Below are 14,523 nucleotides of genomic sequence, written 5' to 3'. Positions count from 1 at the left end.
AGCTTGTGAGGTCCTGGCATTGAGTTGAATGTATTTCTCTGTTTGAATGTAATGTGGTAACTTTTGAATGCTGTATTTGATCACTTCCAAAATGCCAGGACTATTTTAGCTATCCATGTGCAGAACTCTACTGATTTTGGTGAAAATCAGTAAAGTGGCAGGGGCAAAAGGGGGCAGGGGAGATGCCTGGAGCTCCTGGCATCTGGCTAGTAGGGCCATTTAGCTTCATCCTGGTGTCTAATTGTATACTCATAATAGGAGCATTTCAACACATTCCATCATACTAATATCTCCATCACATCATTGCCTGTGCTCTCTGAAAGAGAAAGTAGGATAAGAATTTGAGGAATGGAGGAGAATAAGGGCCTACGTCGAGGCCTGGGGTACTGTGGAGTGATGAGGTGCAGAGTCCCTGGGGTGGGGTTGAAGGGAGTCCCTGAAATAGAGGGAGAGGGGAGGATGGCATGCAGGGAGCTTGTGAGGGAAATGGAATGATGCATGCCATGAGCTTGGCCTGTAGAAGCTATGACATGAGCCAACCTGGTGTAATATGTGAACACTGAACAAACTCAGTATTACCATGTGCTATTTCTAATCAATAGAAAATATGAAGTGTCAGCCTTAAATCATTTTTAATTTTAACTTTTATAGCTAGATTCATTGGTACCCTCTGGAAGCAGCACAGCAGTTGCTTCAATTAATCTGGGTTTACAGCTGCTTTGTTTTGCCAGAGCAATGCAAATCATCTGGACTCTTCACCCCACTTTTCCCTTCCTTGCTGTCCTCTCGATTCCCACTGTTTCTCACACCTCCTTACACTCTTGTGTGTGCACACCAATTTTCCCGTCCCTTCGCCACCTCTCTTATTATTCTGCACACCCTATCTGTTGAGGGGATCAGGTGCAAAGTGTGAAACTTTTCAAAAGATACTTAGGCTTGGCATCTGTATTTGCTGCTGTTCTCAGTAAAGGTTATCATGCAGAAGTGTCTTGTTTCAAAATGGCTGACAGCTCCCAAGTTTCTCAATGGGGCTGAAGCCACAGCTAACATCAAGGAACATTCTGTTTGAGAACAATGAGCGATCTTTCTCAAAATGGCTACCAACTGAGGGCCACTGTGGCTCAGGCCTCTGTGAACAATGGGCGATGGCAGTCATTTTGAAAAAGGGCAGTTCTTTGGAATTCTGATGGAGACCATTGTATGCTTCTCTGCTAAAGGAGAAACTTTCAGCTATGAAGAATAACTGGGGGGATATTACCATTAATCTAAAAGAAAATATTGAAATACAGCTGTGGTGAAAGAGTTCAGTGAGTTTTAATTATAGGGGATAGTTGTAGCGTCTGTTACTGTCACATTATTGGGGGGAAAAAGTTTTGATTGCTAAATTTCTGAAGGACCCATTTTTAGTTTACCTTAATTTCTAAGCTAATTAAGAGTTTTACTTGTACATTCTCAGGAAGTTCATTCCTTACTCAAACTGCTGTAATTTTTGGAGGGATGGTCTGTGTCTTGCATACATAACAGGAAGACTGAATCTGTTTTGAGTTGAATTTTGCACTTAAATTTACTATAGATTTATTACTGAGCTATCCATAATTCAGTAATGTATTCATGCTGCTGCTTTTGCTCCAGTGCAGAGGTTTTGAGTGATACTGTCACTCTGAAACTTAGGTCTGAACTCTGGAGGTCCTCAATCTCTAGGTTGTGACTCTCTGTAAAAAAAAACAACAAAAAAAAAACATCTCTGGGTTTCAGTAACAAGTTACCCTTTCGGTCACCAGGACATCAACTGAATGTGTTAATGTTTAACAGTGTGACCACAGGGCTCTCTGTTGAACTGTAGGAGAGGTGGGGAGCAGAATCCATTGCAGAACATGAGAAAAAACCTAAGCCCCTCCTGTCTTGAACTAATGTGCTCTGCCTTGTTTAGCCTCAGGCACCGCTTCTGCCCCTCCCTGCCATATTCCAGGCTGTGTTCAGTTCTTACTGGGCTTGGGCACTATCCACCACGTCCTTGTAGAACATACCCTTACACAAGTGTGGATGAGGAAGTCACTCTGCCTCCACCTCAGGCAGCTGGAGAGCATAGCTGGTGGAGCTTATTTTTGTGTGCTGGGATTGCCAGGGCTAAGACTAACCAGAGATAGATGCAAAACAGTTGAGCTTGTGAGGGAACAGAGATATTTCTCTGCACTCCACTGTAGCTACCCACCATGGCCACCTTAGGGAGGCGGTAGGCAGAAAAATCCCCTGAAACAGCTACCCAAAGCAGGAGTTAGGCTGGTACTTCAGAGCCAAGCTCAGGGCCTGTGCTGAGGCAATTCTGAGCCCTGGTTGGGGGGGTGGGTGTAGTGGGTGCCAGACTTAGGGCTCTTGGCAGAGTGGGTGAGGTAGGTGCTGAGGTGCCACTGGAGGTTGTAGGTGGGCTCTGCTGTGCCAACTCAGGTCCGATCAAAGTCAGGCATGGGGATGACAAACCAGCTTCGGAAAAAGGCAGAGGCCCGAGCGGCTGATCACAACAGCGAGGCACAGCTGGCCTGGCCAGCCCCGCCCCGCCCCGCGAGAGGGTCGGGAGGGAGGCGGTGGGCAAGCTCGGCGGACACTCCGATAACAGCGGGAGGCTCTGGACGCTGTGAATGGGGTCCCAGGGACTGGAGGGGGGCCCGTGGCCAATAAGCAGGGAACAGGCCATGGGGCTCAGGGGCAGGGAAAGGGCTGATGTGATGTGGGGAGAAGCCCGGCCTGGGATCCCTTCCTCTCCCCTGGGCCTTTGCAGCTTCCGCGCTGGGCCTGGTTTGTGCTGGGGGGGCCCGAGCCGGAGAGGAGCTTTTCTTCCTTCCCTCCCTCCGTGCCCGGCCGCCCCCAGCTCCCCATCGGGCCTTGGCGCGCGGCCCGCGGCGGCCTGCCTGGGGCAGAGGCGCGCGGGCGCGCACGTAGCGGTCGAACGCAACGACAGGCTGCTGCGACAGCTGCCCCGTGCTCGCGCATGCGCCAGTGAGACTGCGGAGCCGCGTGAGTCGGCCTGCAGCGGGGGCGAGGCTGCGTGGCGGGCGGGGTGGGGCCAACAGTGCAGGGTAGCAGCTCTGAGCCCCTCCCCTCATGGGGTCAGAGCCCAGGCCCCAGCCCAAGCCTGAATGTCCACGCTGCAGTTTCGGAGCACCCCAGCCCGGGTCAGCTGGCCTGGGCCAGCCTTGGCAGAGCCCCAGTCTTTGACTGCAGTACAGACGTACCCCAAGGTACTAGTAGGGTTGTGGAATAGGTGTGTGGGGTGGGGGTGGGGGTGGCTACACTGCAAGGAAAGGCCAGGGTTCAAACTAAGGTGCAAACCTAATTTCCCCCACCTACCATCTATACACAGATTAAGCTAACTCAGGGCTTGGACTACTCCTGGGGGAATTCTGTGGTATGTGCAGAATTCATGTCCCCTGCAGATTTTTTTTCCATATAGAATACAGTAACTCCTTACTTAGGGTGACCAGATAGCAAGTGTAGAAAATCAGGGTGGGGGGTAATAGGTGCCTATATAAGAAAAAGCCCCCAAAATCTGGACTGTCCCTATAAAATTGGGCCATCTGGTCACTCTATTCTCTCTTAATGTCCTAATTGTTCTTGAAAAATGCAACTTTAAGTAAAACGATGTTAAGCAAATCCAATTTCCCCATAAGCATTAATGTAAATAAGGGGTGGTTAGGTTCCAGGGAAATTTTTTTGCCAGACAATAGACATTATATACATATACAGTATACCTTTTAAATAATACTGTACTCACCAATGATGATTGTGACGCTTGGTTGAGGCAGGGGCGTAGCGGAGTCGGGGCACAGGGGCTTGCCCACTCCCTGGCTGGAATGCTGGGTGGGTGAAGCAGGGCAAGTCCCCGCATCCTGACCCTGCTCCCCAGCAGGAGTGCCAGGCAGGCAGAACTGGGTAAGGCCCCATTCCCTGACTCTGTCCCCAGCAGGAGTACGGGGCAGGCGGAGTTGGGGGAGCCAAACAGTGTTATAAGGGAACATTGCAGGACTTTAAAGGTGTCTGTTCTCCAATAGGTCAGCGACCTAATAATGAAACAACGTTAACGTGGACGATGTTAAGTGACAGGTTTCAGAGTAACAGCCGTGTTAGTCTGTATTCGCAAAAAGAAAAGGAGTACTTGTGGCACCTTAGAGACTAACCAATTTATTTGAGCATAAGCTTTCGTGAGCTACAGCTCACTTCATCCGATGAAGGTGCCACAAGTACTCCTTTTCTTTTTTTGATGTTAAGTGAGGAGTTACTGTAATATATTCTCCTGGAGTGGCACTGAAATTACACCTTTTGCCCACCAGGGGCTGCTGTGGCACCAGAAGAGTGAGCAGCTGGCTCACACACTGGAGCAGCCGGCAATGGAGAGGGAGAGAGCAGAGACTGCTTTTCTCAGGGTGACATGCCTGCAGGGCCAGGTGACCGGGGGGGGGCGGGCAGTATATGGGATGGATGGACAGAGTGGGGAACATAGGGCTGCTGTGGGAGTCACATAGACTAGGGTTCAGAAGGGCTAATGGGGGATAGACTGGGGTGGGGGCACAAGAGCTAGTGGGGTGATAGCATTGCGCCAGAGCTGAATGGGAGCGGGGTGTAGGGACACATGGGGGGAGGGCGGTGCAGGGAAAGTTGGGGATGGAGCAGATGTTCCTGAATGAGTGGGAGAACCAAGGGGCAACTAGGGTGTGTAAGGGGGAGGCTCCTCAATTCCCTAACAATCTTTCCCCCACCACTTCAAAGAAAAAACTATTTCATACTTCTCCCCGCAGCCACCCAACAACCTTCCAGGTTCACTCCCAGGATTACTTCCTTCTCCCTCAGCTCCTTCGTTACCCTTGACTCCCCCAAGCCTTTGTACATCTTCTGAGGGGTGTGGGAAATATGTTTCTCTATTGTAGTTTAAATTAATTATTACTCAAAGTTCTATATTAATATGCCTAGTAAGGAATTTGTCAAAAAAACATGTCCTGAATCTTTTTTTGGTGTCTAAATTGTTACAGACAGACTTGCTGATTGGTATTTTGAAATAAATTACCAAAATAATTGAAAATGGTATGATTCTTTTGTTATTTTGACAAATAAAATATGCAGAATTTTAAAATATTGAGCACAAATGTAAAAAAAAAATTTGGCACAGAATTCTCCTGGGAGTAGCTTGGAACTAGGGGTGGAGGATCCAAGCCTGAGTCAAGTGGAGACCTAGGCTTTATGCACTATTGCTTTGCCCACTGGCCTAGTATTCTGGGAGTCAGCCAAAAGTATCCCACAAACCCACGGGCTTACTTCCTTTGTTCTCTGGACAGTCAAGTTTGGTGGCCAGTCCAGTTTGTCTCCATATCGCACCATGAGTGAAGGGTTAGAGCAGCCACATTTTGGGAGGGCACTGGAAAGTCTGGGATATGGGTGGTTGGACTCAGGTCCTCCCCATAATGCACTATAGACACTGGAACCACGGGTTGGGACTCAGAGTTCAACAATTCCTAACCTGGGGTTACAAATGAATGTAGATGCTCAAGCCTCAGGTGAACAAACTCCAGGTCTGCTAACTTCAGGTGTACTAGCCCTGGACTTACATTGCTACATAGACATAACCCCTAGTGCATGAGTTTAGGGTGGGCTGCATCTACACTGCAAAGCAAAAGGCTTGGTCCCTGGGTCCTGGTTTGACTCAGGCTTGGACCCTCCATTCCCATGGGGTCCTGGGATGCTGGGTCTGAGCCCTAGCTTAGAAGAATTTGCATGTAGCTGGAAAGGGGGTTAGGCTTGGGCCCGAGTTTGAACCATAGATTTATACTGAAGTGTAAACATGCCCTAAAAAAATCTCATGGCTCTTCATTGATCTCCATCCCTGCTGTGGTAGTGGGGGGTCAGAATGCCCAGGATGGCTATTTGAAGACTTCAGGATCTGCCTCACACCAACCCTGTTGATGAAACAATGTTAAATCTCTCCCTCTACCGGCCTGAGACATCGCCTTCACCCAGCATGCCAAGGATGCAGATCATGCTGCATGAAGTGATTAATCAGAGTGCTGAAAAGAGGCAAAAGTTCAGGCCTTCCTGGGTATTGCAGCAATTGTTCCTATAGGAGCACCAATAAGTCAGGGCATTTGAAGCAAAGTAGAACTTGAGCCTGAGTTGAGAGAGAAAGCTGGACTTTGGCTGTGTGATTACTAGAGGCCTAACCTTGTGGACTAGCCTCAGTGTTACCACTAAAGACAAGGTGTCCATTCCACCCTGGCTGATTGGGTGCTAGTACTGAATAATAGTTGTAACTACACTGTCCTCTGGGGGTGTCTATTCCCACAGTCCTTGCTACAGCTCACTAATGCAGTGATTTCTGGAAGCCTTCTGGGAACGCAGGGGAATTGTGGGAAAAGGGATTAAACTCTAGGGAAATTCCCATAATTCCCAGCGGGAAGTACATTAAGCCCTAATGTACTGGCAGCATTTCTTAGAGCTTCCTCCCTCCCCCTAAAAGGAGGCTAGAGTGAATGCTGAGCTCCTGCTTGGTGAGCGAGGTTTCCTTAGGAGCTGCTGAAAAGCAGTCATGCAATATCAGAGGCAGCTGTGGTCAGGCAGTGCAGTGTGTTCTGGCAGGCCCTGTGGAGTGACAGACCAGCAGATAAGGGTGGTTTTGCTGGAATGGCCAATGCATCATAAGACAGGCTCAAAATTAGTCTTTCATTAGTGAGCACTGAATATAAACACATTGTAGACCCGTGCATAACATGAAACAAAAGGATAAGGGGCAGATTCATCCCTACAGTGGTGGTAGGGCCACTGTAGGGACACAGGGAGTTTCCTTGATCTTTTGCCATAGAGTAATGATGAATCAGGCCTTATATGTGTCCATATCAATGACACAGCCTCCCTTAAATATGTAGTTACCAAAGCCAAGCTAACAGAAATAATACATTAAAATCAGTCTATAGGCCAGAGTTAAGGTTCTTGTGATGAACAATGCATCTCTTTGTGCTGGATAAGAATCATATGTTTATTATATGGGACGTGTAAGACCCTTAATTATTCATGCCTTTCCTTGCTTTTAACTGTGAGCAGTTTATACGTGGTTGGTAAGTACATTGTTCTCAGAAACTTTACCTGGTTTTTGAAACAAAGTTTGGTATTCAGAAGTATGTTTATTGAGTGCTGTCAGTGCATTTCATCCAGTATAGAATATAGTGGAAGACATGGGCCCTCTCTAATATCGAGTTGACATAGAGAGAATAGTCCAAAGACTGTTCACATTGCACAGCCAGAGAATGTGGACACCCTCCCGTACTTTCTGCTCTCCTTGGGAACATGATCTCCACACCCGCTGGCTCCTTTATTGCCAGTTTGCAGGTTATACACTATCACTTAGGTTAGTTGGGTGTTCTGACACCTTCCTCCATTCAGCAAACACAGTGCTGTGAGCAGCATTAGCTAATGTGTTTGGGGGTGCTGACTCCTTCAGAGATGACACAGCAAAGTGGGAGCCCCAGATTTAGTATTCATCTTGCACTAAGTGCTTTATTCCCTCGATTGTGTAGTTACTCAAAGACAGACAGGACCGTTACAGCAGTTTAAATAAAATAAATTACAATACATAAATAACTTTCCTACCAGCTCTTCTCAGCTGGGGCTGGTGCAGGGGCACAGGCTGGGGAGGATTTGAGCAAGCTTATTCTTATAACAGATCGCTCTAGGGCCAAGTCCATCCTGATGCCATTAAATGGAGCCTAACTTTTGGCTGTGTAGCATTGCCCAATTTAATCCCAAACCTCAGATGAACTGCTCCAGGTGTTCTTCACTTCACAAACCTAGGGGAAGGGGGAAAGACTCCCTGAGAATCAGGAGAGTGAAACCCTGGGGAGATAACTAGCCTATGGGGCAGACCAAGGCAAATTATGAAACGCCAAACTCCGTTTAGGCCTCCAGGGCAGTGGAGACTAAACTGCTACAGCTCCATAGTCTGATTATCCAGTAATAATGCATAAGGGAGGGGGGTTCATTCTTGTAGGGGCAGAATCCAAGAGATGTTGACTCCACTGCTGCTATAGTAGTGCCCGCACTCTCACAACAGATAACTGCGGTTTAGTGAAGATAACTCTGACCCTTTCTTTCCCCCTACGCACAAGACGCCATCCTATCTAACACAGTAGTTAGGACACTGTATGTTTGTGGACCACAAGGTCTGTGGCCAGGGAATTTATATGCTGTGTCATCCCAGATACTGGACTGAGGATAACAGGTTCTTCTCCCTAGCTGATGTAATTATAGAGAGGGTGGTCCCAGGGAGACAGGCTCTAGAGAGAGGGCTCCGAGAGGATAACCTAATACAACAGATGAGCCATACATCTATACTATAACTACAGCTTGAGTACTACAATGGTATAGTACTTATTAACTGAAACCTTGTGTCCTTTTACTTTGGTATCTCTTAGACACTCCCTCTGAGGAGAAAACACTGATGGTGTGAAGAGGACAACAGCTAGGTCTTTTCTAATTTTAGGAACTTCTCCTGCCACTGCTCTCACACAGATGCAGCTTTGCCAGGAGTAATTATAGTAGAAGCACTAGTGTGGACCAGCTGCTAACCACCAGATTGTCTACATCAGGTCTGAGCAGAGATACACAACAAAACACCCACTGTTGCTAGAATCTGTTCAACTGCACCAGGGTGAGACCAACAGCAGGAAAATTTCCTACCACTCTCTGAGTAAGAGGAAGATTGAGTGGAGAGGTCTTCCCAGAGCATGCTTCCACTGGTTTGTCTGATTTGCCAGCAGAGGGCAGCATAACTCTACAGCTGGAATCAGAATAACAGCTGTGTTAGTCTGTATTCCCAAAAAGAAAAGGAGTACTTGTGGCACCTTGGTTAGTCTCTAAGGTGCCAGAAGTACTCCTTTCTACAGCTGGAAGTGGCCTCTGGATGAGAGATTCCTCAGCTAATTAGGGGATAGGAGAATGGTGTTGTTTTGGCTGGGATGGGATTGGTGGTCCTGGTAATGGGGAATGGTGTGGATGTACCTGCACCTAGATGCAGGTGCAGAATGGGTGGGACCCATCTTAAGAGGCAATGCCCATCACCTTTCAGCATCCGGAATGAGGTGCTGTTCCCCCACATGAGCCTAGGGAAAGCCAGGAGGGGGATTAGTTCTCAGAGGATTCTGTCTCGTCGGTGGAGCCATCGCTCTCTGTATCCACTTTCTGGCGGTGGTGAAGAGGTTTCCAGGGGGAGCTGATTCTGGGGGAGGTGCGGGTAGGCAGGTTTGCAATGTCCCCACTGGAGCCGGCTGGAGTGGAGATGGAGAGCCCTGAAACCTGAGACAGTCTGAAAGAGAAATGACAAACCCCAGGTGGCCTAGTCTGTCATATTCACCCCTTACTCAGCAGCAGGTCTGGAGCAAGCCCAGGATAGGATCACAGATCCAGAGCTGATCTCACAGAACTAGTCCTGTAACACAGGGAGAGATGCTTACAGCAGACCAGGGAACACTCTGCAGTGGTACCTGGCAGATGGATCCTGTCTGGCTTTTGATTCTGTCACTCCTTCCTCATGTTTCAAAAGGTCAACCCCATGCTCTCGGTGTTTCTAAATCTCTGTCAGAAGCTGGGACTGGATGGCAGGGGATGGATTACTCGATAATTGCTCTGCTCTGTTCATTTCCTCTGAAGCATTTGGCACTGTCCACTGTCAGAAGACAGGATACTGGGCTAGATGGACCACTGGTCTGACCCATTATGGCCATTCTTAGGTTCCTCTCCCCAAGTCACAGCCTCTACTTCCCCAACTGTCTTGCTATTTTCACCACTGCATGAGACTTGATCCTCCACAATAAAAGGTCCCTTGCTTGGGGTTCTCCACTGCGTCTGTGTCTCCCTGCAGACAGGTCTCTTCTCTGCATTTGAAGACCATCCCAACAACTTAGTCTGCTACACCTAGGAACACTCCACAAAAGGGCCTTTGCTGCCTAGGCTGAAGGACTGCCTCATCAACTGCTCCATTGTCCTATGGCTGGGTGAGAGGAAAGGGGACAGCTCCCAACCCCAGGCTCCCATCATGCTGCCTTGGATCTGCCACCTTCCTTCCCACTCTGGACAACTGCACTTACAACTTCTCCAATTCCTGATCCATGGGAGGGTCAAGAAGCAGGTCTCCTTTATCTGGCAGAGCCCCTGGAAAACAGCAGCAAGAAAACACTCAATGCAGAGGGTGGCCATGTGGGAACAGGCTCCATGCACAATAGAGTTCAAGGACTCTATAGCATAGAGCTATGCAGTATCAGATCTACAAAAGAGAGGAGGCCCTCCTTCCCACCTGGTCTATGGCTGTACACTGTTCACTGACACAGCCCAGCTCAGCCTGAATGTAAGGCGTTGTCCGCACTAAGGCACAGAAGTTTTAGTGACCTGTGCATGGCACACTCCGCTGATGCGACACAGCCGCCTTTTTCACAGTACAGCCATGTGTCAAATGTGTTTGCACAGTCACACTCACGAGGCTGCCTGACTCTACTGGTATCAGAGCATTCTGAGAAAATCCAGGCAGCTATCCCAGAGTGCTGCAGCAGGGGACAGAATACCCAGAGGACATGCATAGAGAGCAGTACTAGCAGTACATGGGGCATGCACTCTGGGATGTCCTACCACACACAGAGCTGGAGAAAAGAGGACGAGCCAAAAAAGTTACACAGGCACGATTGGGGGTCCTAGCCACTGTGCAAAATAACTGTACAAGGGCCTGGTCCACTGCCAAACACAGCACCCAGTTAGCAGCTATAGTCACTATCAGAGCATTGACCCTGTTCTGTGGGCACAAACCAGCTTTAGAGCAAAGTATGTCACTGACTGTTACACACTCAGGTAGCAGTTACAGCATAGACAGGGCTGAATCTCAGAGACTCAGAAATTTGTGGCTGGGAGAGCAGATTTGTCAGTGCTTGTGGCAGCTCTGAGCTCAGGCCTGGGGCTAAACCATTCCGCACCCCAGACAGCACCTCTAGTATATTCCCAGGGACAGGAAGGCTGTCAGGCCCAACCCTGGTTTTCTATGAGATCTGAGGAACTGCAGATAAGTGGATGGGCCACACTCTGTCAGCAGCTGCTGCCAGGGTGCAAGAAGGATGGGCCCAGTAGGATGGGTCAGAGATCATCTCCCCCATTTCTCACTGTAAGACCAGGATATTGACGAGGGCATGTTAACTGGGGCTGGTATATCCCTATTCAGGATGAGGCATGTGCAGTGTGGTCAGGCGACTGTGCCTGTTGACGCTTCAGGGTTCACACTGAGTTACACTGGAAAGGAGGGCAGCAGTCTGTTAGGAAGCCCCTTCTTCTAAACCTGTGGTTAACTCCCCCCTGTACACAGATCCAGGAAGGATGTGGGCCAGGCCAACACAAAGAGGATAGGAACTGCCTTGCCCTGGCTAGGACACTGCCAGAGCAAAACCCCAAGTATAAACAAGGCTTCAGAACAATTGCAGAGCTGGACCAATGGCTCAGTGGGGTGTGCTCTGCTGTGCATGAAACCTAGACGCCACAGTCAGTGTCTTTGGGGTAAGTGCTTTATACTACTATGTGGGAGATCTGGATTTGGTTAATAGCCCTGGTCTCTTGTTTCCCAAGGAGGCAGGGCCTGGGGATTCATGCACTCCTTTATAGGAGCCTTGTCAGAGGCATTCAGCTACTGCAGTGATGGGCACCAAATAAGAACCCACACCAATGACAGCTGACCCTCAATTTATTCCAGTTTGGGGGGCCCCCACAACCACCAGAGAAGCCAGATGCTCTAGTGCTCCTGTCACCATGACCGAGAAGCCCAGGAGTGCTCCAACCTGCTGCTTGCCATGGGCTTAATTAGAAGAATAAGTCAGATAAAGCCTGGGCTCGTTTCTGCATTTGCAGAACATGTAGTGAGGTCTCTGGGGCACTTGAATTACTTGGGAGAATTGGTAAATAACTCTCAAAAGGATTCATGAATCAATATTGACACTGGAGTTAGGCTGCAGATTCCAATCTGCCTGACAAACTCATCAATGGTGCCCCAGCCAGAATAAATCACTCTAATCCCCATCCCTATTCTACTAGCCCGGCAGCTTCCTGCGAGGCCCCAGTGAGACTAAAGAACACAGGGCCCTGATTGAAAGCTCCTTTGCCTCTGAAGCTCTCGCCTGGAACTGCCCTTGCTGCAGGGCATTGGGGAGCCTGTGATCCCCTGCAGCCCAAAGACTATTCAAATCATCATGCAAGAAAGCTTAAAAGACAGTAGGAGAAGAATCCTTCTTCCTTGCCAAGATGCTGCACCTGTTAGACTTGCGGCTGCTACCCCTCCCATGAGAGGCCTCAGCAGGAGGCTGGCAGGGGGCCAGAGGCCAGGGCTGTGTTAATGGAAAGGAAAACCCACAGACTTTGAACAAGGTACAATGGAAGCTGTGGGCAGGGATTTCTCAGCCCATCTGTTTTTTTTCCACCTTGCTGGAAGTGGATTTCATAGAGCTAAGGGGAAAAAGCCTTGCTTGGTGCAATCCAGGGATCACCTTCTCCAGTGAATACACTGTTTTCTAAGTCTGTTCGCAGAGGGGATTGCTGGGTTGTATTCATGTCCCTTTGATATATAATCTCTGTGTTGTTTTTTGTTTGTTTGGTAAACAGCCCTGCCTGAGAGGAGTATTCACAGGTCAAATGGTCTGTAGAGGGCGGAGGCTCAACCAGGCTCAGCTCTCTGCCAAGACACACACCTGTGAGAAGGAGCAGGCATTTCAGGAAGGGGAAGCTACTTTCCCCTGAGGCTCTTCTCTGAAGTATGGGGACTATTGGAGAATCAACCCTGGAACTAGAGGGAGAAACTGTCCAATAGGATGGAAGTCCTGTTGATTGGGTCTCATCATGTGAAGACTAAGAGGTGGAAAGCCCCAGGCATCCAGATATTCCTCCTAAGCCCTGAGACAGCCTTGGGGTTACAGGTTCAGCCTGCTAAACTCAGCCAACAAGTGACCTCTGTTCACTTTTGCGGAAGGGGAAGCACAAGCAAGGAACAGGGGATCTGCATGGAATAAAGAGTTTGAAATCTATAAAAATGAGGCATAGGCAAGGAGCAGTCCAGTTCCCCTGCTCTTGGATAACACTGACCTGTGCATCAGAGGAATGGGACCGAGCTGTGAGAGCCCATGTGCTCTGCACCACCCAGGGCTGACACTTTACAGCCAGCCCCCTTCTTCCCCTGGGTTCCAACCCAGTCTGGTGCAGAATTCTCCAGCAGCTTCAAATATGTTCACAATGGGAGGATGTGACAACATTAAATATGACCCTGAACAAGCCAACCAATTCAGTTTCCCTTGTGCCTTTTTCTGACAATAAATTCAATGTATTTTACATAGGCCCCACATCTTTAATATTGCACAGGTTTTTGAACTGACAACATATAACTGCCTTCGAGGGGTTATTTGGGAAAGCTGGAGGCTCAGCAGTTGGGGTGGGAGACAGTTGGGAAGGTCTGGGAGGCAGTTTGGTCTTTGGCCCCAGGGAGGTATTGGGGATGAGGATGCATTTTTTTCTTCCTTTTCACTTGTAGCCAAAGATGAAGATCATTTAACATTTGGGGGAAAGGAAACTTGAACTCAGTTCCCCACCCTAGCAACTTCTGAGAACAATGAGCGGTCTTACTCGCCCCGATGCACTACCTGTGCCTTCCAACATGAATGGATAAACACATTAAATTAGATGGATATTTCTGTTAAAATGATCAGCAAGTAAATAGTTAACAGTACTGCTATTATCGGTGTCAATGTCAACATCTCAAATCTCAATACTCCCTAGACCTATTGTTTCAGGCATTCTGCAGACTCAGACAGATGTTGCTGCATCGGACTATGTTTTCATTTGTTTCATAAGGTTTCATTTGTGACCACAAGGGAGGGAGACCTTTATTTTCAATGATAATTTAAAATCTGCTGCATGATTCTACAGAAAATTCCACAAAAAATGCAGAACCAGGAAAAACCTAGGGCCATATCCACAGGGCTCTGTTCCTCTCCTTACCTAGGGCTCTGTTGATCCCATGATGCTTTGCAAGAGCCATAAGGAATCCATAGAAGGTCAGTCTCTGTACACTGCTCAGCACCTCTTTGACAAGGGCAGATGGGGGACAGCTAGATGGAGAAGAAGAGAGAGGAAAATAAAACCTGGCATGAATCATAGAACATCTTCATCCTTCTAACTCCCTGATATCTGACCACCCTGAAGCAGCCCTAGCTGTGCTCCCTGACTATATCCTCCTGGAATGGACTGGAGGAAGTAAACTGGTACTTCCACCTGTTGCCTTTTGCTAAGCAAGACCTTCAAGCTAGGGTAGATCCCCAAAATCAGCCATAATTGCCTTCCGTCCAAGGAGAGGAGAAAGCCTTCTGGAAGGGCACATTCCATCTACCTGGACAAATAGGAATCTTAGCAGATGAGGATACAGAAATCTGTATCTGTAACGCCTGGTGTTCTTCTATGCTGTGCTGAAGGAAGAATAGT

General features: G+C 48.5%; 1 protein-coding gene across 3 annotated transcripts in view; it reads right to left on the bottom strand.

Moving 5' to 3' along the window:
* Positions 1-7,140: 7,140 nt before the first annotated feature.
* CSTPP1 (centriolar satellite-associated tubulin polyglutamylase complex regulator 1) overlaps positions 7,141-14,523 on the bottom strand; it is a 148,948-nt gene continuing 141,565 nt past the window's right edge. For 2 of the 3 annotated variants that reach the window (XM_077818635.1, XM_077818636.1), the window contains 3 exons: positions 14,044-14,153; positions 10,119-10,182; positions 7,141-9,337 (listed from right to left, as the gene is read on the bottom strand). In XM_077818635.1, the coding sequence (XP_077674761.1) occupies positions 9,157-9,337; positions 10,119-10,182; positions 14,044-14,153 (355 nt within the window). In that variant the 3' untranslated portion in view covers positions 7,141-9,156. The remainder of the gene's footprint in view (positions 9,338-10,118; positions 10,183-14,043; positions 14,154-14,523) is intronic. The other variant, XR_013346348.1, reaches the window with a different exon arrangement.

The sequence above is a fragment of the Eretmochelys imbricata genome, chromosome 6 (assembly GCF_965152235.1).
Source record: "Eretmochelys imbricata isolate rEreImb1 chromosome 6, rEreImb1.hap1, whole genome shotgun sequence".
In the NCBI taxonomy this organism is placed as follows: Eukaryota; Metazoa; Chordata; order Testudines; family Cheloniidae; genus Eretmochelys; species Eretmochelys imbricata.
Note: the sequence above shows the minus strand (reverse complement) of the source record. Positions and strands in the feature narration are given on the sequence as shown.